The following is a 24592-nucleotide window of genomic DNA, read 5'->3' on the forward strand; positions in this document are numbered from 1 at the left end:
TTATGTGTGCATGTGCATATGTAAATGTGTGCAAATAAGCCTATATATATTCTTCCCTCACCAAAACATACTCTCTCAAGAGGCCATTAAAGTCTTATTAATTATTTTCCTAATTATGGCATTGTATAAAATATGCCTACTCAACTGTTAATAACAATTTGTGATAAAATATTTTTGGCTGTATGCACAACCCCCACCCCCCAAAAAATATATATATATTACAACCAAATATCTTATGATTATATATCTCTGAACCACTTGTATACAGAAAGAAAATACACACCAGCAACTCAACTCAATTCAATCCTTTCAACAAATGTACAGTGGCAGTGTACAATATACGTAGTCTGTAGTTATTTCACCTGGCCATGTGCATTCTGCTCTAGTACTCAGTTATTGACGTTTAATTTAATTGGCACTTGGCGGAATCCCCCTCCCACCTGTGTTGATTTATACAATGATGTTTACAGCGGCCATTAGCACACGAGACCCTGACAGAAGTCGATTTTAATGAGCTGGACTACTGTAATTGCAGCAGGGCGTGAGTGACAGCAATGACCGTTATTCTATGACCATCTAGACCGTTACTATATGACTAATGAGCATACTAGGTTTGCAGGCCAGTGTGAAGACAAATGATCTTGTGTGATCTGTTCAGATGTATGATGTTTGATGTTACTAATTCAAGCTCATTAATTCTCTTCTTATTAGAAGAGTTTTAAAATCCATCTGCACATAACCCAACTGCAACAAATTTGTTAGGGTTGAGAAACCGTTCTATAATGGTACAAAAAGAAATGACCTGATGAAAGTGTTCTTGAGGCTGTTAATGAGACTGCTGAAATGCCCTCTATGAAATTGATGAAGTGCTAACAGTGCTATATGGGAGAAAGGTCATTATAGTAGAGACACATTGACAAGTAAATTGTTCTCTCTACAGTAGGGTGAAGTCAATAGTGCCAACAGGGTTGCGAGCCTCATTATGTAGGGCAATGGATTACTAAGCCTATATGCAAGCAAATCCTGTCATCTGAGGTGGTGGGAAAGTATTATAGTACTGTACTACAATCATGCTTGTTAATCTTTCACTGGTTTAGATACAGGGCAATTTTGGTGGTTTGCATAGAGGCCACACCACAACATGAAAAGTAGTCTTTAAATTTTTTATTGCTGTTGTTATAGATATACTCTATACTGATAGTATGCACACTGGTGACTAGTCTTGTACGTTTGACTTAAATTTGAAATGACCCATGCTGAATAATACCACATGTTAACCTACAACCACCTCTGAACAAGGGCCCAGACATGCGGAATGCAAACATAATATAGCAATAGTAATGTGCAAACCATACAAATCTGGAGGACTCCATGTAGCTGCTATGCTGAAAAAACAGGAGTTCAGGATAAAGGTGTCTGTGTGGTCTTCCCTAAGGTACAATGAACTACATAGCGTAAATCAAGCAGAATTTTAATGTTCCATTTCAGAAATAAGAGTGTTTATTGTACCAGAAGAGGTGAGCATGAGAGCAATTTATGCACATTTAATGCTCAGTGCTCAGTTAATGTTTCAATACCCTGCAATATAATAATCCTTAAGTAAATCTTGTTTAGATCATGCAGGTCCACTGTAGGAGTCATTTAAAGAGGGAACTTATATTTTCTTAGAGAAATATCTTTGAGAATGATGGTGACATGTTTTTTGAAGTAGTGTTTGTACGACAGCGTGTGCTGCTACGCAGTTCTTCTCTGCCCTGGAGATATCTGACCCTGGTACTCCTCTCTCTCTTCACCTCCCTCTGGCACCTGCCAACCTTTCACCCTTCTGCAGGAATGGAAGTGAGAAGAGCATGAGCTGCTGACTCCAGAACTGTTAGCGCACTTCTACTTCTCTCTCCCTCCCCTCTCCTGACCTCATGGGACCTTTTCTTATCACTGTCTCTATCTGTCCTCTGTCTCTCTGTTGTCCTTCTTCATCTTTATCTGTCACATTCTCTTTTAGTCAATCCATCTTTGTCCCCCACAGCTCCCTTCTGCACCTCTTCTCATTTGGATTTGACTTTCTCACCTCTTTTTCTCTCTTCCTAATCAGTCTCTTATGCACTTCATCTCTGTGGCCATTCAGCATGGTGATGTATGCACAGCTGGTCTTGACAGAACCTTCCAGAAAACATGTGTTTCTTTATGAACCCCCTGTCGAGTTCATGTCCTGCTTTGCCTTTTTTCGGCTTCCCTGGGACCTGGAATTTTTATAGTCGTGGAGGAGCATCAGGAACCAGGGCAGTGTGTTGGAGGAGTGATTGAAACAGCTCCAAAATACACAGCAAGACACGTAGAAGTAAAAAGGGCATGCCGCCAACATGTATTGGTTCAGCAGTCTCTTCCTCACTCTGGCTTGATTCATTTAAATGCTATGTCTCTTCTTTTGTGCATTTGTTTCTCTTTTTGGCAGGGTAGCACTGCATACTTTACTGGTCATAATAGTACTGGCCTAAGGACAGCATCCTCTTACAGATTTACAGGACTTACCTTTAGCAATACAGCGCAAACTGATCTCAGATCAGCAGCAGAGGACCAAAGTGACCAACACCTATTGTTTCACCTTCTTGGAATGGTAACGTGCTTGTAGTGAATTATGCTGTGAAGTCCCATTGATGTCATTCCTGACCATAGGCCATACAACCATGGTGAAATACTATTGTGGTATTTCTCAATGTGCATGCCATACTTCATTTTATATCAGTAAATCGGCGTGGGGTGTTTTAAATGATTGTTCTACATGTAATTAATCAATCTGTCTGATTGAAGAATCACTAACTTGGAACTATTACTTCTTTAAACCACCCACCAGTTTGAACATGCAGTCACTGTAGCATTTAACTGAAACACTTCTCATTTATGATGCTGGATATAAAAAAATTAAAAAATTATAAGAGGCCATAGAAATGTGTGATGTGGTGCAACGTGCACAGCTGGAACATAGCTTGATGTCTCCAGCTGGTGCTGGCCTCTTGTCCAGTGAACTTTCCCTCAGAGGGTGCATCCAACCAGACGTTCAAGTTTGGTTTATTTGTCACATACATAGTCATACACAGTATAACTCGCAGTGAAATGGTTGACGTGTATATAACAGACCTGTTTCTCTGCTGACCTCTTGGGCTGTTCACACCACCAGTATGTGAGGTGGAACAAAATGCAAATGTATTATTTCCCTTGCAATAATCTTCATCCATACTTTTCTTATTTGAAATTAAACATCTGTCAAGTTTAGGTTTTGGATGCAGAATATATACAGTAACTTCATGTCTTTCAGTAGTTTACTGATTATTTAATGTATTTAATTACAGTGTATGGTTTTGTGTTGTTGATAGAGATTTAATGTATTTAACTACAGTGTATGGTTTTGTGTTGTTGATAGAGATTTAACATGATGTAAATCTTAAATGCTTTAGCTTGCAACTTAAAATCCTAACACAACACATGCTGCTAGGAAAAATGTTTTTAAAATGAAGCACATCTCTTAAATATGATCCTCAGATCAAATTCTCAAAAGTCCAATATCAAAGGGGTTAAACATGTGCATCGTCTGTAAAGGTGAAGAGAATTTGTTCCCTAGCAGTGAGAGCATGCCATCCCTTCGTTTGGCTAAGATGAACACCAGCCTGTGCCACAACTCTGAGGAGCTCGCGTTTATCTACAGGATTAGGCAGCAGACATACAGACGAGCCAGGCTCTTGGGGGGGTCATAACCTTGAAAGCTGAAAACGCAGATTCATCTGCAGACCCGAACAGTGTAGCTGTCAGTGTTAATTTGTTATGTGGGGGAGGGGAAAGAGGCCGTTAGCCTTACCCCCAGTCCCCACACCTCAAAAAAAGCTTCATCCAATTCCCTCTGTCCTCTTACCTGAACATTTCAACTAATTGATTGCCACCCACCCCCACCTATCTTTTGCTCAGCTTTAAGGCAGAGACAGGTCTGGGTGGACTTTTCCTGTACACTGTGTGACACCTAAAGTAGGCTTCTGAAAACTGACATTGTTGTTACATGTTGCAGCAGTGAAGGCTAAAAGAAGCTTGTTATCAGTGGTCAAATCAGTAGGAGAGCAGATAAACCTAAATCATACTTCAATACCAAGTGAACAGGAGAGAAATTTTATCGCATAGTGACAGACAGAGTAAAACCAGGTCAGTCCTGTACAGTGTGCTATGAAAAGTAATACACACATATGGTAGTGGACCATACAGACCCTACAACAGCTGGTGTGGCTTTAAGCCTGTAACAGGGTAGAACACCAGGGCCAATGACCAAATCATGGGGTGTATAGCCAAACCTTTAACAGATATACTGGGACCTAGGGAAAAGGCTGGACTTAAATGATTAAATAATGATTGCTGAAGGTCAGGCAGAAACAAATCTTCTGAAGGATTTAAATATGTTCCCCTCTCACTGGGTGTAAGGCTTCCTGGTAGGATTAAAGGCCAGGGCTACATGTGGTGTTATGACTACATGCCTAAAACCCAATCTGTTACAATTTTTGGTTTTTATTGTTTTGTTTTGGGTTTTTTTTTTGGGGGGGGGGGGGGTGAAGCAAAGGTAGAAGATGAAAAAGGAGAAATAGAGGGAGACAGGGACAAATGAAGGAGAAGCCATCAGAGAAAAAATATATATGAGGTGAAGGACACAGCTATTGTCAGCTGAAAAGCAGAACAAAAAAGAAAATGCCAGAACAGGAGACATGATATAGGGGCGATACAAGAAGAGAACAGGATCTGCGCCATCATTTTGTGAGAAATATCACACTCCTCACTATGTTCATCACTTTCCGATCTGTGATTTCAATGAGAGCCAAGAAACTTAAGTACAACTCAGCAATGTTGATCTTTCACTCACAGTTCCTGCCTACATTTACATTTTACATTTTACATTTTGTAATCTGCGATTTCAAAGTTGCTTGCATTTATAAAACACAGTATTCAGTCATAGGGGAAAGCACATCGGCTTGCTTTACCCCTTCATTCACTCTGTATTTGCTCAAAAGCTTTGCTTGAACCAAAACAAACCTAACCACTCAAGATGGCAGCAATTAAAGACATGTGGGTTTTTACATCTGGGTTTTTTAAAAGCAGAGAGGGTATATCATCTGCAGAGATGACTTGATCTAAAAATTCTGCAAAAAGTTAATAATAAAATGTATATGGAACTGATAAAACTGAGTCTATCTAATAGTCTTGGAAACTGTTTACTATTGTCACAAATCTAAATGTAAAATGTGATGTCAAATACTAGCTTCACTAGATTCATTGACGAGTTACCTAAATTGTGATCATGACATATCAAATGTGTTGTAATTATATCTAATTTCTAAAGCCTAATTAATTAATTAATTAATTAATTAATTATAAGACAGATGTAGTATTCATATATTATGTCTCACCCTTCCAGTAGGTGAATGTTTCTTCACATTTGGCCTTCTATTAGAGACTAGGACTGTGATTGATGTCATTCCTAGAATCTGTTGGAGCCTTTCCTCCAGATTAAGGGTCATAGCCCCAAGTGCCCCATCACCATGGGGACAAGCTTGACATTAACCTTACACATTCTCTCCATATCGTCATTCCATCCAACGTCCAAATTCTCATATTCCTTCCTTTGTATGTTTCCATTACTTGTGACTGCCAAGTCTATTTACACTGCTGTTTTCTGCATCTTGCCTACTGTCATGATATCTGGTTGGGTCACCACTACATGCTTATCTGTCTGGATCTGCTGGTCCCACAGAAACTTAACCTTGTTCTCCACCAATCTGTAGTTTCTGGCATTTGGACATGGAGGTGTCTAGTTCAAATGCCTTGCATATGTTCATGTATATGATCCCTGCCACAAGGTCGTCTCACAGTGTGTGATTGTCTCAGAGGTTCCTTTGCACAGTCTGCATCTTAGGTCTTGTGTGGTGTGATACACTAGTGCTTAGTGCTTGATCTCATGCTGACAGCCACCATTGCTATCACACACACACACACACACACACACACACACACACACACACACAAAAGTTTGGACAGCCCTCATCAAAATTTCTGTTACTGTGAATAATTAAGGGAGTAGAAGATGAACTACTGATCTCCAAAACACAAAAGGTTAAGGATAAAACATTCTTTCAACATTCTAAACAAGATTAGTCTATTATTTTTGTTTTGTTCAAGTGAACAAAATTACAAGTGAAAAAAAGCAAAGGAGCACCATGGACATGTTTGGGCACCCGAACAGATCTGAGTTTTCAGATAACTTTTCCCAGGTCTCAAACCTTAATTAGCTTGTTAGAGCTATGGCTTGAACACAGTCATCATTACCAAAGGCTAATTTCAAAGCTTTATAAATACTTTATAAAGTTTTGTCCCAGCAATCAGCAACTATGGGCTCCTATAATCAGCTGTCTAGCACTCTGAAAATAAATGATGCCCACAAAGCAGGAGTATATATAAAGATAGCAAAGTGTTTTCAGTCATTTACTCATTCTGTAATGTAATTAAGAAATTACATTAGCAGTTAATAGGAACAGGGGAGGTCCAAGTTGAGGTCTGGAACACCAAGAAAACTTTGACAGAATTGCTCATAGGGTTGCTAGAAAGGCAAATCAAAAATCCACATTTGATTGCAAAAGATATTCAGGAAGACTTCTGAAGTGGTAGTACACTGTTCTTCTATGCAGTGACACCTACACAAATATAATGTTCTTGGGAGAATCATCAGAAGAACTTTTCCTTTATCCTCACCATAAAACTCAGCATCAGAAGTTGACAGAAGAACAGCTATACAAGCCTGGGCCATCCTGATAACCAGTTCTGTGGACTGATGAGGTTAAAATAGAATTTTTGGATAAGATGATCCAACGAATATGTCTGGAGAAAAAAAGGTGCAGAATTTAATGAAAAGAACACCTCTCCAACTGTTAAGCATGGAGGCAGATCGATCGTGCTTTGGGCTTGTTGTAGCTAGTGATACATGGAACATTTCAGTGGTAGAAGGAAGAATGGCTTCAATTAAATAACAACAAATTAGGGAAACAAACATCAAAGTCTTTAAAAAGCTGAAAATGAAGAGAATACGTTCTACAAAAAGATAATGATCTTAAACAGATCGAAATCCAAAACAGACTACATCAAGAGATACAAGATGGCTACAAAAGGCATTCAGAAGCTATGATACAAAGGGGGTTTTACTATTTAAGGGTGCCTAAACTTGCTTCAGGCCTTCTTCCTTTTTTATTCTGAAACTATAAAAGATGGCAATAAAAAAGTAATCTTGCTTAAAACTATTAAAGAAATGTCATCTTTAACTTTATGCCCTTTGGAAATGAGGTCCTTTTACCTGTTTAGCTAGTCACAGTAATAAATTCTGACCAGGGGTGTCACAACTTTTGCATGCCACTGTCTATGTTTGTATATTTCCCATCCCGTACTCTGGGTTTCAGGCCTAATCTAAAATGTCCAATTCAATTCTTTCAGATTTTCTATGCCACCTAAATAATGAAGTAGGATGTACAAGTATTGGGTTAGAACTTCACTCACTGAGAAGGTAGCTCTCAGAAGTGGGCTTGGAGATGCCAAATCCCCAGCAGGTCAGTGATGATGCCTCAATACATTGTCTATTTCTGCCCCCTATTGGACAAAATGTTGAAGTGCCCGCATTTTAAGCCTGATTTTGCAGGAACAACTCAAATGATGACTGTCCAATATCCAGACTTACACTTTATTTTGCAATATTTTCTTTGTTAAGATTTAATAAATATTCTGCCAGCAGGTGATGTCTATGTTATCTTAATCACAAAATCTGTTTATAAGTGATTTGAAGGAAGCACAGCTTATCACCATAACCAAAGTCAAGTTCACTGTCAGCCCATTAAAAAAAAATCTATAAGATAAAGCTAAAGGATTTGCATAATGTAGCAAGTGTACAGATGCATGCACGCACACTCATACATTCTCCATCTCCTCAACACATCACATATACAGGAGCAATTAACACACTCTGATTCCTTACCATTGCTTATGTTCTTCATTAAGTACAATGAAGTTCAGTATTATTAATTCAACCTATAAGCAGGCCGCTCTTTTGATTGAAATTTTTTTGATGAAATTACAGTTAAGGGCATTCTAATCTGATGAAATGAAGGTAAACTGGTAACAGAAAAAAAAAAAAAGTTTAAATATGCAATTAATATTTACAACACAGATTGGATGTGGATTCCTGAACCAACATACAGTAGTTAAAATAGTATGTAAATGTCTGTGATGTGAATCGTCAATTTGCCAGTCAACATTATTTAAGAGCATTGAAGAGAAGGGGACTGAAGAGATCTGTCAGATAGAACTGAAATGAACAGGAGAGAATGGCACTGACTTTGGCTTTAACAGTAACCAGAATCATTGAGAGGTCTCTAACAGTCAGATATGTTAACTGAGGAGGCGTTTAAAGATAGAAAGCACTTTGGCTTGCTTCAATGAAAGAAACTAGTATCAAAACATTTGAGGTGCACAATCTAAACAAGAGAAAAAAGGCAAAAGATTCCACATCTCTAGGGAGTATTATATGGTCTTGCATATAAACATTTTTCCAGATATATTAAGTAGTTTCATAGGCCACATCAAGATTAGCTCTTGCAATTTGTTTAGAGAAATTTACAATTAAAGTAATGAAGCCCTATTAAAGACATTGTAGAACAAAAGAAAATCACAAAGTTGTTCTGATGTGCATATTCAGTGCAATTAAAAAACTGTTTCTTAAAAATTAAATATAAAAACAAAATTCACTGAGATTGCCCAGTGTGTATCTTATTTTGCCGGAATAATATAATTTATAGCAATTTACCTCAGTTCAGTTCAGTTTAGTTACACGGGACTGGATGGTAACCCTTCTGACAGGTGTCTGATCTGCATTACGATTTGCTACCAGCTCCTGCAGCTGCAGAGCCCCTCCTCCAATGAAGCAAAATGCTGGGCAGACAGGGGCGGAGCAGTCCACAGGCCCCTCCCAGAGTGGGCGGAGAGAATGTGCATCATAAAAGGTTACCCGACCCTTTTCAAAGTCAAGACACACCCCCAGCCTGGGAGGTAGAGGATAGGTGACTCCAGTTGGAGAAGCAGGGCCATTTCCATTAGCAATGCCACCATCTCGGTAATTGGCTGTTCCATGATGGGAGTTGGTAGAGGGGGGCAGGTAGATCTTGCCCATGCCCATGGTGAGGAAGGTGAAAGGGGGCGGAGAGTCTGAAGAATCCTCTGCCCCACTGTCATGTCCACTGTCTGGGTCATACCTGTGGAGGTTACGTAATAGTTAAATAGGAGGGGTGTATGTGGTTTGACAACAACTCTGGGGTGGAGTTTAAAGTAAATACAGCACATTAGTTATCCTTTTTTGCTCTCTCACCGTGGACTGGCCATGTCTTGAGGCAGATGGAACCACTCCTGCAATTTTGACTCCAGACCAACACCAACCTGTATAGCACAGGAAAAGAGCAAGGGAAAGAAAGTGTGTTGATTAAGGATGAAAGAGTGAGAGATTAGGAGGATAGAGAAGCCTCGGTATGGTAAATAACAGACCACTGCAATAATCAGACGGTAACCATGACATTGACCAAGTTCTCCTTGCCTTGACCAGGTAGGAGCCAGGCTCCACCGAACATGCCCAGTAGTGGCGTCCCTGTGTGACGGCCACGTCGCCCACAAGCAGGTCGGCGGTCAGGTGACAGGAAGTGAGAGCGCGGTCAGCCGCCTGCAGTAGAGAGAGTCCTGGCACACTGCGGGCGCAGCGCTGCTCTTTGCTGACCACCAGCCTGTCAGCATGCAGTCCCCAGCGTGAGTCCAGGTAGAAATTCAGCACTGACAGCACAGACATAGGAGCGGAAGGGAGAGGAAAGGAGAGGAGAGGAGAGGAGGGTAGGAGAGGAGAGGTAGAGGAGAGGAGAGGAAAGGAGAGGAGATAATAAATGCCAGGAGAAGTGTGAGGGGTTAAGAAGGTTAAAAGAAGAGAAGAGCAGAATTGACAAGGGGGAACAGAGACAGGGATGAGAGGAAGGGGGAGATGGGGAGAAAGAAGATTGACAGATAGAATAAAAGGGGTATAAAAGGGGAGGACAAGGCATAAGGACAGCTATCAGAAAAAAAAAGCCACAGCAAAAATTAGGACTGAAGAGGGGAGTTACACAGACTACAGAAATTTGGACAGAACATGCTCAAAGGAAGAATGTGCCTTTCTCAGTAGACAAAGGAGAGGTGAGCTTGGTTTATGGAGATTTATCTTAGCATTCTGCAGGCATTAGCCAAACCCTATTGTACTGTTCTCTCAAAAGGCACACTAACATTAGATAACAGTTGAAAACATTTACATTTACAACTTGCTAATGTTAGAAGTGCTCTATTTAAATATTTGTCCGAACTCAGCAGAACATTAGGCTATTAGTAAATTCAGTGTTATTCAGTAGGTGCTTGGGTGGTGGGACAATTATAATCTCACAACAAAATGTCTACTAGCACCAAAGTCCCGAGAAAGAAAAAAGAACGGTTTGTATAGCAGAAAGTAAAAAGAGGTAATAAGCAAGCAGAAAACAGATAAGAGAAAAAGTCTAAAAGAAGGATGAGGAAACAGAAGAATGTGGGATAAAAGTGTACCATCAGAGGATAGGAGAATAACAAAAAGGTGGCTGCAGGGATGGGGATGGGTAAAAAAAGGAGTGAAAGACAAATGAGTTATTGATCAGTACTTCCTGGGCGAACTGTGATTGTTAAAAGTAATCAAAACAGCATGACTCTTAGCCACAGTACACACAGACTGGTTCATGTGTTAAGTATGTTTGTAAGTTTCCCATGCATGTAAATTTATCAATATATGTACCATGTCTTGGACCTGTGGGATGAACATAGCTTTGTTTGTTGTTTGATTTTTGTTTTTTTATACAAAACAAAATTCAGACCCTGCACTTTCAAAAAAGCTAAAAAATGCTGAACAGCTTTAAGTGACTGACTTGTTGACTTGTAAGGTCACAAATAATATATTGTCAAAATGGGGCATTAAATGCGACTTCCCCTTAGATTTTGGGAACAAACCCCTTCTAGAGTGGAGCAGACCCTTTATAGAGTGGGCATGGACACCCCAATTCTACTACTCCTTCTCTCCAAAACAGCAAGCTTGAAAACTGACATTCCTAGAAGGCATCCACTCTGCGTTCAACACCCCACAATACTCACACACAAACTGCATCTACACACATTTATACACATGTGCACGCTCATGTGTATGCACACATACATGAACACAGAGCTTGTATTTCTACCACTTATTTAGACTTTATTTTTCATGTCTGTGCATAAAAAAGCTATTCTAACTACCTCTGTATTCAGGACAACTAAACAGCAAAGTAACAAGTCCAGTGTGATCCTTTTCAACAATCTAATTGATACGTATGTGAATACTGTATATGTGATGTTTTAAGATTGCAGCCATGGCAGGACATCATGAATAAACATGATTAGGGCCCTGTTTTCCCCGAGTCTCTGCAGAGTGGTCACCTGGAGCTGGAGGCGTGTGCAGATATACTTCCTCACTGTACTCCCCAAAGCCGGCCTTGTTGCATCCCCTCACTCGCAGTACATACACGCTGTCCATCTCCAGCCTATCAATCACAGAGCTGGTTCCACACACCTCTTCCAATCTCTGCCAGCCCCAGCGGGCACCAGCCAATCCCCCACGGATGCCGCCTCTAGCCCCGCCCCCTGGCACCACACCCCGGCGACGGTACTCCACAGAGAAGTGCCAAGCAGGAGAGGAGTCTTGGGACAGCCTCCAGCACAGGAAGAGTTGGTCATAGGCCAGAGTGCGCTGGGTGTCAATCACAGGGGCTAGAGGGGCTGATGGGAAATGACATTTTTAGGTAGATAAGATGTTATTATATCTATAATCACTAAAAACCTACTTTACTTATTTTTTGCCATCCTAACTTAGCATAGAACAAAAGGTTATAACCAAAGGTATTGAGGCAAAGTGTGAGTGTGTGGGTGAGACTGTGTTGTTTCTCACCCTGAATGAAGTTTAGGTCAGTGAGGAGTTTAAGCTCTCTGGAGACATCCAGCTGGAAGTGTCGGAATGAGGGATCTGCGGAGAGAGAGAAATTCTGTAGAGATTCAATGGACTGGGCCAACCTGAGAGAGAAAGACAAAGAGAGACAGGGAGAGAGAGACAGATAAGTAAGATTAAAAGAGAGGGTCAGGGCCATCAATGAGACCTACAGATTTGACACCTACAGATTTATCTCCAACACAGCATGATTATAAAAAGTATGTATGACATTTTTTGTCTTGTTTGCATGAGACTGCCACGAGCAGAAATGTGGTATGCATTCATAAGGCACTTCTTCAAAGACTTCTGAATATACAGTATACTATGCATTCTTATAAATGTCGACCAAGGCTAAACACTAATTGTGTCTTACTTGGTGTGTGTGTGTGTGTGTGTGAGCAAGTGCATGCATATTACCTGTTGTGTGTAAGTCGAGCTGCATGTACAAAGCAGGCCGAGTCCACCTCTTTCAGGAGTTCTTGGGTAAAAGCCATCAGGCCTGCATGCTCCAGCAGGCTCCGCCTCTCAGCAACCTGACTGGCTAAGGCCTCACTCCGCCTCTGGCGTGAGCTTTCCAGGGCCTGGGCCAGCATGGACTGCCGTTCCAACAGCAGAGCCGTCAGCTCGCACACACATTGAGAGAGTTGCTCACGGGCCGCTACACTATTAACCTAAACACAGACACACACACACACACACAGGTTATTGTTCTGTGCTAGAAGAGTCTCACACTAAGAGGGGAAATTATTAAAATAGGTTCTTCTGATTAACTGAGTGGAAATGCAGAATAGAAATAGATGGTTGCAGATTCCAGCATTTCAGCTTTGTGTATTCATTTTGACATTCAGCACTGCATATAATTGCATTTTTTTTCCTAACAGCTGAATTATGATTTATTTTCATAGTAAAAAACAAATAACTGAAATACATATGAATTGTAAAAAAAACTATAAAAATATGTAATATTCAAGTATAATGAAGTTGATACATGAGCTAAAAGGAGAGCACACAGGACAAATATCGTGTCCTTGTTTTTTAGTAACATTAATGAGAGTGATACCTCAGTTTGAGTGATGGCATTCTCCAGCTGTGTGATTTGAGTCAGTACTGTGCCTTGATTGGACAGGATGTAGTTTAGCTCCTTGGTGATCTTGTCCTATTATACACACATAAATATCACAGGCAATAAATAAGTGAACAATCACTCAGCTTTTCCTGTTTTTGGCTTCATACTTCCAACATGGATTTGAAATGAAACGACTATGAGTCTAAAATGTGGAACTTTAACTCAAGAACATTTACATCCATATTGGGTTAACCATGTTAAAGTCTCAGCTGCAAGAAAAGAAAAAAATGCTTTTCAACTTCTGGCATATCCTGTGGACAGACAGGAGCAAATGACTTATACAAATGACAGAATGAGGAGAAGACAAGGAACTGTGAATGCTTCAATCCAGACCATCTCATATGAGAAACAGAGACATTTGCATGTAAGATTGCAACAACTGGTAATCTTCACTCATGAAGTGACCACTGACAGCTGCAGTAGAATGATTTTTGCAGTGTACAAGACGCATCTTATGTCCGCAGGTCCAAATCCATACCCGCCAGAGAATGGGACTTCACCATACCAGGGAGAACACATTCAGTAGGGTCTAAGAGTTCATTGCCAAGTTCTGTTTTGGATTTCATAATTTTTAAAAATATATTATACCTATTAAATGCTTATTATTGTTTATTTGGACTCAGGAATTCATTATTTAAAACCGAGACAAATCTATTTTAACTGTTTGAGAACTCATATGAAATTGATCCATTAGCATGGTCTTCACTGCCAATGCTATGGTTTTCCCTTTGAAGAAGGACTTTTTAAAAAATATTTTCCATCAGAATTTACCAGTATCTTAGAAGTTAGGTTTTCTGGTGCCATATTCTCCAGTTCTTGGTAAGTGGTCCAACACTAGAGTTTTCCAGGGTGAAAAAGGCATAAAGGTTCTGCACTAACCAAGACAATCACCTTTCACTTACCTAAAGATACAATTGAAGATAAAAGCCCAAAACAAGCAGAAACTTAAAATATATGCGTTACAAGTCCTGCAGCACATTGCCTGTCATGTGATCTCTACATGTAACAGGCATGTCATGAATATGAGTCATGTGATGATTATAGCTTGCAGTCATGTGAGGTTACAGGTCATGCTTAAGAAAGACATTCAGTGTTAAGTATTTGCAACTCAGTACATGTTTTATTTATGATTATGTTCATACATCCAGTTACATGTGGTCACATTTAGGCAATGTATAAAAGGTCTATGATTTGTATCAGTACAAATAGGGCTGATGTTATTAACCTTGAGAGGTAGGGCTGATATTCTTTCCTTTAACCTCAGTTTAAATTCAGTTTTCTGTAGTTCTGAGCCAAAACAAAAAACACTTTTCGTTAAAGGTTTTGGCCTTAGAAAACAGAATGTGTAAATATATAACTGTATAATAATGACTACGAATATTAAAATATTTTGTCACATGAACACAGTCATTTACTGATTTCCTTGCACTAAATTACAGATGTCCAACTCAGGTGAAAAGTAAAACTAAATAGACCCTAACTCTGGAAGTTACCTTGAGTGTTTGGTATGCCTGGGTGACAGGCACAATCTTGTGGCCTGCGTGGACTCGACGGAGCTTACAGAGGGAGCAGAGGAGCCTTTGGCACGATTTACAGTAGAACTGCAGTTTTTCCTGTTCATGTTCGAGACATGTCAGTACCTACAGGTAGTGGCAGAGGGAGGAATTATGACTGTGATTATGTGATTATGAAATAACAATGACTCAGTTAGGAGCCTCATTCAAAGAGTGCACTTGATAGTTTTAAGAGAGAGCTGAGTTGTGCTAGCACAAAGCAGGCTTTTATAGCACAGTCACGCTAGAACAGAAGAGACTTTTACAACACAGTCATGCTAGCACAGAGCAACCTTTTTTGAGACCTTTGAAGCTTCAGTTCAGTTAGGAACTGCAAAGAGAAAGTGTCAGGAATACCTCTGAATTGAAAAGCACTAAGATATAAATGGATATGCAGAATTGGATACATGCAGTTTATTAATGATAACTGATAATACTACAGTACTACCACTCACAGGTATAAGAGCTCAGGTTCAGAAAGTCAGTGTCCTGCCACAATTCATCCTACCTGCTAGCTTGAACTAATTGGCAAAGCCAAGCAGAAAGGAACAAAATTGTGGGGGTGTATTTTTACTTCATGAACCTGAACTATAGACCACTGTTCATACTATGATAGCTGCTGCAGAGGAGCGTGTTAGAGCTGCTGCAGATTTTCAAACCCCTAAGCCTCCACCGAAAGGGCGGCTGCTGCTGGCCTAGTCCCATGGCTCACCTTGGGCCGAAAGTTGAGGGTGGGCAGCACATGCTCATGCTGGGCGCGGGGCGTGCCCCAGGGGTGGTAAAGCTTGAAGCACTCATTGCAGAAGCTGGCCCTGCAGTCGGCACAGCCCTTGGTGGCCTCCAGGGCATGCGGCGGCTTGCAGAACTGACACATGACGGCCACGCTGCCGAGGCTCACCGTATGCCTGTACCTGCATGTTTCAACAGGACACTGTTATTGAATGCCATGTGCGCCTTGTGCCCTGTTAGCTGCTATGGTCACTGTATTTGCTCCAAAACCAAACTCTAGCTGCCTGGTTAATCCAGTATTAACTGAACTATTGAGGCCTCAGCAAATCAAGAACTGACATAGCAACCTTAAATATCAGGTAGTCAAGACCATTGTGTGCCAGACAGTAATTTTTTTCAATGTAAAGTATCCCTTGGTTCAGTTAGAGTGACTCTGAATACATCAGCCTATAACATGTCCAGTGCATTGGGGAGTACTGAGAGCGAACTGTGTCTCTGTGCATTACCTCTCCACTATACGCTCCAGGGTGAGGTTCCTCATGCATTCAGCCAGCCCCCTCTCGCCCAGTTCCACGTCTCGACCACAGGGGACACAGGGGAAGAGCATGGCCTGGGAAGGGCCCTCCTTACGCCTACGCCCTGGATACGTTCCAAAACCTGCACGATTGTATAGGAGAAAACATGAAGGCATTGTCAATTATCCCCTTCCATCATTACCTATTTCCCTCTTTTGTTCATTTTCTTACTTATTGAATTTACTTCTCAATTTACCTTTCCATTACTGCTCGCTAATGCACTATGCAAAATTGTGAGTCTAGAAGCACCAGCACTATCTTCAGGCAAAGCATGATGCTACTCAGCAGGATTGCACAAGCAGGAATAACAGAAACCATGGGCCACACACATATACAACCACAGACCTGGACGCAGCATGCGTTCGGCTTTGGGTGTGGGCCGGCGGGCCTGGCGTGGCGAACGGGTGTTGGGGGTGGAGGCAGGCGAGTTGGGCTCAGGGGGCAGCTCGGGCTGCGGGTAGCCACTCTGCACCAGCACCTCAGAAGCACAGAGCAGACACACACTGTGCTGGCAGGGCAGCACCACCGGCTGCTTCACTATATCCTTACACACAGGGCACTGAAGCTCCCGCTCCATGCTCTTCAGATTAGACTGGCGAGAGAGAGAGAGAGAAAGAAAGAGAAAGAGAGGAAAAAGAAAGAGAAAGAAAGAGAGAGAGAGAGAGAGAGAGAGAGAGAGAGAGAGAGAGAGAGAGAGAGAGAGAGAAAGAGAGACACAGAGAAAGAGACAGGGGGAGAGTTATTAAGGGAGCCAGTGTTAATGAGCTTTAAGAAATTTATAGTGCCAAAGTGCTATAAAACTGTTTAGTGAATTAAATATATGACTAACCATAAATCACAATGAAGATTACTTAAGTCAATTCAGAACATAAGCCAAACAATTCGCTTGCACTGAACATTTCTGATAAACTGTATTTACATATTTTCTATGGTTGTGGTCACTGGCCTTCAGAACATATTCATTTTTTTCTGTCAATGTATGGAAGCAGAAGTGCCATAATGATCCCATACTTTCTGCTCCACAGAGGAAGCAGTTTGGCGGAGTGGTCATTAAATGCTTTCACCCACTTTTCAAACTCCTGTGGCTCTCTTAGGAGTACTGTTATGAGGTAACGGTTCAACGAGTGTGCTGAAAATGTGAGTCGAAACCATCAGCAATTGATGCTGTGGACACTGAACTGCTGAGAGTCAAGTAAATCAGTTGCTCACTCAGCACAAAGGTGTTACTAACTAAGGTGTTCCCTAACTAAGGCAAGGCACTTGACTGTTCCCCATTAGCTCATTGACAGACTACACACAGCTCATGGACCAGGTCTGCTACATTTACAGCATTTGGCAGCTGCTGTTATCCAGAGTGAAACATATTTGTTATTATGACAGTATAAGTTCTGCATGGAAACAGGACCTATGAATTTTGTGCTGTCTTACTCTTCTGGCTCCACCAGTTGGGCCACATGAGCTGCAGCCACATTGGGAGCTGGGTTTGCTATGGTAGACTGATAATCTATAGCCACTGCAGAACAGTGGGTTCCGTTCCATCCCAGATGTTTTTTGTTTTGTTTTTTTACATTTTCATATTTTACCTGCCACTGTTAACAATGTCTGACAGATACTGCAGTGACAACTCACAATAATCAACATATCTGCTGCAAAATCTGTAATACTTGTTAAAGGTTAAACTAAAGCATATGTATAATATCATAATATGCAAAACATTTGCCCAGGACATTCCATATGGATACATCCCTTTTTAACTGTTGACAAAAAGATGGCAGGTATCATATAATGATGGTTGTAATAACTATCTTTAAAGCATTACTTTCTCCTGTTGGGAAGGAGGCCTATTAATTCTAGAGAGAGAACACCATATCTTGTTACTCTAACATATGAAAAGATGACTCAAAAGGTTAGCTCATGTCAAAACTTAAATGTCAACACAAAGAACATATACAGTCATGAAAATTATGGCCATATGAGCCTGGAATTCCACTCAACATTAATTTTTGGATAACTGGTCTCAAGCTGGTCTCATATTGTCACAGCAAAATTTTTAAGGACATCCCTGAATCACCATTCGATTATGAGTTAACCAAATCTTGAACCTGCAAGGGTGGGGCAGGATGGCGACATTAGCTAAGACACTAGAGAATTTTATTTACCATACCAAAGAATATTATAGAAACTTAAGTTCTCTTTGCTCCCCATTTTCTGGTTCATTCCAATGGACATGCCTAACTAGTCAGTTGCCATAAGGGAGCAGTTTCTAATGAACTCAGCAACTACACTTTTTTCCTCAACCTCATTAGCTTGTGCACTTCAAGAAACTGATCTGCAATATTCACAAAGTAGAATTTAACTGAGCAGTAAATCATTACATTCCATGTTTTGTCTTAAGACAGTGAACACTAAAGTAAATCTCTGAACATACACTGATCTACAAAAAGTATTACAACTGTTACCATGAACTGGCCAGGGAAAGAGAGAACCAATATTGAAATAGGGCTAAGCATTCAAAACAGAGCAGCACGGAGCCTTTTATATAAAGCATTCAGATTAATTCCTATATTTTATTCCACATCAAATTTTGCTTCTCTTACTTATCCTTTTCTGACCTTTTCAGTCCTTCAGTTTTTAGCTGAAAGTTTGTTGAGAATAAATGTTTAAAAAATTTTAAGAGAAAATGAAGAACATTTTTAAAAAGTCAATTTCAATGGTTAAAAAGGTCACAAGCACAAATGATAGAAATAGAAATGTAGGTTATTTTTTAATAATGATAAATAACAAATATGATACTGCAAAAATATGACACTATTTTATAATACCTGATATGCATCAAATATCCACATTTTCTGACCCTTGCTAGTTAACACAATGCCAACACAATTTCTGACCATTGCTAGTTAACAAAACAGTAGTCAGTTAAAGAAATCTGTCAAAAACTGAGTACAGAGATTACAGTGACTGAATAAAACAATAACAAGATAAGACAATGGTATAACAGGATAAGATCTTAGCAATTTCATATTACTATGTGTTTATAAATGTTGCTGGTTTAACGTAACTAATTTGTTTACAGCTTTTAAACGACTGTAGAACATGCAGCTGGCCAGTGTTCCAGATGTACTGATGACTGACGAAATACTGCGATGTAATGTCTGGTGAAAATGATTCCCCTCCCTACAGTGTACATGTGACAAGAATGTTCTTTGTAAATTGTAAAAACCATAAATTGTGAGAGAACATACACTTGTTTGACATATGGGTTAGGCTTCATTAACCCGTGTTACAGATTCTACACAACTTGTTATGGATGTTTAAACTATGGGATTCTGGGAGAGACCAAGTCAACTTTAGTGTGTGTCTCCTCTACTCTTCAAAGCCTGTGGGGTGAGAAAACGCCTGGGACATGCCAAGATTTATCTCACCGATATAAAGACCTAAGCTTTAGAAATGGCATTGTCTGTCAGGCAAAGAAGCTGCCTTCATTCAATGTAAATAATGACCGGCTATGGTTATTAGTCTTCCAAGAGGCATGCTTGACAGCTCAGCATGAGGCTACACTACAGTCTGCCACACTCATACACAACAATGGATGTATTTCGCACCATCACCACTTCAAGGCAACTCTAACCTGTAACACAAAGGAATCTTGTAAGACACATCACATCATCACTGTATGGATTTGCTTAATACTACAAGCAGAATAAAGGGTATAAATAGTGAGATGTCTTTGTAATGAAGACCAAGCCCAAATTTCTACAAAACCCCAACTGGCCATGTATTGCCAGGGTTTCTTTAAAATATGACACCGGCCCCTGATGACACAGAACAATGCCCAACTCCCAGCATACCTCTTTGGATTTGTTCACCAGTGTAATAAGTATTACTTGTTTTGCTCAGCAGGCTTGCAACCTCATAAGGTTGGTATTAAACAATGTCTTGATGCCTGACAATGACATTTTTTACAAGCTACATAAGCCGTTAAAGAATTGAAAGAGCACCTGTCAGATCGCAGTGAAATATGATGTCTTCTACTAAATGTTATGTGAGACAGTATGATCCCAGAGCCATCATCTAAAGATCAGACATAACAGGTAATCAGACAGAACAGCATTTCCTAACCTGACACTCAATTGCTATACTTAGAATGTGGTTTTTGAGTTAAAGTGCTAGCATTTGCAGTGAAGTTTGACTGGAAGCTTCCAATGTGGTCCAAATAAAACCGATTACCACTTACAGTGTTGCAATGGAACTAAGCACTATTTTCAGTGCAAGTGAGTCTTCATCCTTCAACAGAATGAATAATCACAGAGGTATGACAAGGCAAGCTTTACTACCTTGCACTGTCGCACTGTGGTGACCATAACCATTCAGACTCACTCTCCTCACTGCACCATCAGCAGTGCGCCAACTGAAACACTATTGCAGAATGGTGAGTGGGAGTCTGATGAGAGACTAATAGAGCAACATTCACCAGCAACAAAAGCTAGGCAAAAGCTACCCACAGGCTGGATACCCTCAATATCTCAATATCTCAATAAACAAAAAACAAACCAATAAAGGTGAATGTAGTGGAGCACAACAGTACATTGATCAAAGATATAGGAAGCTCTCTCAGCTATGGAAGTAGGTTACATTTCAGGACAGCTGCAGCTACATCCAACCACTCTACCACTGGTGGTGGGTTCAGCCACTGCTGTCAAACCTTCACCATGTGTGGGTGTTCGAAGTCCTGGATAAACCCATGTCACATACACTGGTTGTGCCACATGTATCCTTCTTTTAACTGATGACCTTGACATTGATACATGCATGAGGTCACTGGGCAGTTACAAAATTAATAAACAGCATTTTGAGGATGTTTAGAGAATATTACTGTAGATGGGTTTCAGGAAGCCTCTACACACATTCTTTTTTGTTTAACTAATTACATTTTTCTTGCACATGGTCACACACTAAGATTAAACTCAGATTATGTACAAAAACATAGGACGATAAAGGCACTATACCTTCAAAACTGAAGATTAAAAAAAGAAGGATAACAGGCTAATATATAGTTTTACCAACAAAATATTTAGGAAGAAAATCCTGACAAACAAACCTTGACCTACAGACATTTCAAATGTAGCGTTTAGCTAAATCCCCCCCCCCCCCCCCCCCCCACACACACACACACACACACACACACATATATATATATATATATATATATATATATATATATATATATATATATATATATATATATATATATATATATATATATATATATATATAAAGAACACTATTCGTCACGTTTCAAAACATTTTATAATGCGACAGGATTTCTTAGACGTTTTACCGTCATTCGCCAATGTCAACTAGGCCTATACGTCACTCTCTATCCCTAAAGCACACTGTGAACCGGTGAACACCGTGCCACATTCCACTAAAAGAAAACCCGTTTTTATATACACTCTCTCTACTACGATAATTTTGAGATGGTTTCGTGTAGTTAGCATATAATCGGTATGGATATTTTTAGTGCATACGCAGTAACAGACAACGCGCTTACCTTCACCTGGTATCTAGGCGCCATTACACAATATCCTCCCTGTTTAGCGAAGCAACGGTCTCCGTGAATGTAAGTCATGGCGGCCGACTTGTGTGCCAGTTGAGAAACCGTAAAATTCCAACATACATGTCAGTTAATTAAAACTACTCTATATATTTAGCCCTATGTTACCACAGATAGGTAGTTACCACACCGTGCCGGAAAGAACCTGGAGTGATCTAATCGCGCTAGTCAGTTTAAATGATAAGGTTAGTTAAGAAAAGAGCGCAGTTTACCATTTTGTGATTCGGGGCAAAGCTGTGGGGTCCTCGACAGGCTAGTGGAATCACCGCCTCATTGCCACTGCGCTCCTTGTAAGTTGAAATGTGGGTTAGTAGGAGGTCTGTGGGTTAGTAGGAGGTCTTCGTCAGTGCGCCACCAGAATGCCTTTTTTATCGCCTTCTATACCGCCTCTACATGGCAACCTCTCTGCTTGTCCGCATCCCGTTTCCCTGGCAACGCGCCTTCCTGAGCGCAAGCCCCCTTTCTTTAGTGCGGTGACTAACGTTTGTATGTTTCTAATAGGCTATATGACACTTCCTTAATTTCCAGGTTAACCTTTGTCTTTTACAAGCTCAAAAGAAAAAAAAGACAAAACCTGAAAATAGAAGGGAAATCAGATTTAAGATTATTCTGTTAAAGCAGATTTAAAGAGGACATTTGAGGGAAGTTAGTACCGACACCTTTCTGGCATTGCCGGAGCACATATTACACCAAAGCCAGTTTGGAGCTATCAGGTATCAGAAAACACTCGACATTGTAAAATATATCATATAGCATAACATTTTCTAGCATTCAAATGGTAAAGGAACATTTTCGGCAACGACACACATCAAATTCACCAGTGTTTCATTGACATTGGCACCTATGTTTGTTTAGTCGGACACAGATGAATACTGTAGTCTAAGAGCTGATTCACACTTGTGAGGTTTGCTGTAGACATACCATGCAGGCTATTTCTAAATTAATGGTTGGGTTTACGTATCAACTTACACTTAAACGAGCCAAGAGGTCCATGGTAGGCTAATAAATATTCGATCTGCCTTTCACAGACTGTGTCTTCTAAGCGCTTTACAGTCCCATCACGGTTATCCTGGGAATGGAACAACGCACTCTGCAGCATCAACAGACTTAGCTGAGTCTGACATTAAAAGCAATGGTTAGATGAGAACGCAGACACTGTAATGTACTTGTTTCGATGGCACATGAGATCCAACTAACTGAAGTATAAAATATCGGTGGTCCAGCCACAGGGTGGGTTAGTGCACGTGTGCGTGCGCAAGCGTGCTGCACCTTCAGTAATAAATGTCGCTCTCTCTCCTCCTCCTTGTTCCATAGACGTCCATTAGGCTAATTAACCAAAAGACTTAGTATGCATGATAGCCAATCCCATCAAACCTGCAAATACAAGTGCATACAGTTGTATGCTGAAAAGTCTCTATTTATGTTAACAAACTGGCTAGATAAGATTTAAACCAAGAAAGGGCTATTCCTCTAATCCCAACAACATTTTTTGAGTCTATCTAGTAAAATGTTGTAATCTATAGTGTTAGATGCTGCACTCAGATCAAGCAATATAGCAAAAAGAACAGATTTAATCAGTGCTGTCTCTGTACTATGATGAGGCCTTAACCCTGACTGAAAGACTTCAAGTATGTGGTTTTGATTCAAGTATGATCTTAGCTGCTGAGCTTTTTCTAGCATCTTGGAAATAAATGGAAGGTTTATATGTGCTCTGCTATCCTTTAAAAATGTTTTACAATGGGTCTTTGGTCTTTTTCTTTTGACTGAGGCTTTATTTTTGCTTAAAATATCGCATGTTTAGAGGTTCTTTTCTGTTCACGACAGTTGTAAAGAGTGGGTATGTTAGTTACCATAGCCTTCCTGTCAGTTCAAACAAACGTCTCTCATCGAAAAGGCATTTCCACCCACAGAATTGCTATTTCTGAAAAAAAAAAAGTTTTTTGTTTGTGTTTTACCTCATTCTGTATAAACTCTATAGAATCCAAGGAGCCATCTGTCAACAGCAAACATGTTATGGTCAAAGTCACTCAGATGACATTTTTTTTCCATTTTGATATTGGATTTGAACATTAACTGAAAGATTTTACCCCCAGGCCAGTGGATCAGAGTTTTACTAACCCCTTATATATTTTTGCTGACCTGAAAAAAAATTGTACAAGTTTGTTTGTTGTAGAAGGAAGTCCTATGAGCAATGTATTACAGCAGTAAACTTGAAAAAAAAACAAAACTTAAATTTCTTAGCATCTTGCAGACATAGATATAGTCTCATTTGTGCTATATTCCTTAAAAGATAGGATGCAATTTTAATAATATTATTTTATATTTGTGTAATATTTGTGGTTTATTACAATGTCATTAAGAAACATTACAGTAGGGAAAATCTGCAATTTTTTGATGGCAATAATAAACATTTTATTAAGATTATTTATTATATATCTAATATATATTTACATATATTGCATATAGATATAGTTTTCATGAGTCCAAATAAAGGGCATTCATGAATGTGCATCTGCCTTTGTCGTTGCTGTTGGTTATTTTGTTGTTTATTTGTTTGCTTTGTTTTTTATTGTTTTGTTTTTAAAGCTCATCATATACAAAGGTGGTTAGGCCAAAAATAGCCAAAAAAAAATTGGAATAATATAAAATACTTAACTGTATGTTTCTATTTTTTATTAATTGCTATCTAACAAGACAAAGGACTAGTAGATGAGATGGAACTTGGTGTATTGAATAAGAAATTGGGAACACAGACTAGTTTACAGTTCATATATTCTCTAAATGTCTCTATATCTAGAGCAGAAACTGATAAAATGTTCAATTTTGTTGAAATATGGGTTAAAATTGGATTAAAATAAACACTTTAAAAATAAACTGAGC

At 39.8% G+C, this 24592-nt stretch overlaps 1 protein-coding gene across 7 annotated transcripts; it reads right to left on the minus strand.

The window, feature by feature from the left end:
* Positions 1 to 7731: 7731 nt before the first annotated feature.
* trim46b (tripartite motif containing 46b) lies at positions 7732 to 22770 on the minus strand. Of its 7 annotated transcripts, XM_027002358.2 has the most exons (13): positions 21925 to 22125; positions 21650 to 21736; positions 16441 to 16687; positions 16027 to 16177; positions 15504 to 15702; positions 14732 to 14878; positions 13173 to 13268; positions 12530 to 12783; positions 12074 to 12195; positions 11566 to 11904; positions 9650 to 9879; positions 9428 to 9495; positions 7732 to 9314 (listed from the first exon to the last, which is right to left on the minus strand). In XM_027002358.2, exons 1-13 carry the CDS (start codon positions 21925 to 21927, stop codon positions 8876 to 8878), a joined length of 2382 nt encoding a protein of 793 aa, XP_026858159.2. In that variant the 5' UTR covers positions 21928 to 22125; the 3' UTR covers positions 7732 to 8875. The 7 variants fall into 7 exon arrangements, with proteins under 7 accessions (XP_026858159.2, XP_026858160.2, XP_026858161.2 ...); XM_027002359.2 differs by lacking the exons at positions 21650 to 21736; positions 21925 to 22125 and adding an exon at positions 22682 to 22770; XM_027002360.2 differs by lacking the exon at positions 21650 to 21736.
* Between the last annotated feature and the right edge of the window lie 1822 nt (positions 22771 to 24592).

This window comes from Electrophorus electricus, chromosome 8 (assembly GCF_013358815.1).
Source record: "Electrophorus electricus isolate fEleEle1 chromosome 8, fEleEle1.pri, whole genome shotgun sequence".
Taxonomy (NCBI): domain Eukaryota; kingdom Metazoa; phylum Chordata; class Actinopteri; order Gymnotiformes; family Gymnotidae; genus Electrophorus; species Electrophorus electricus.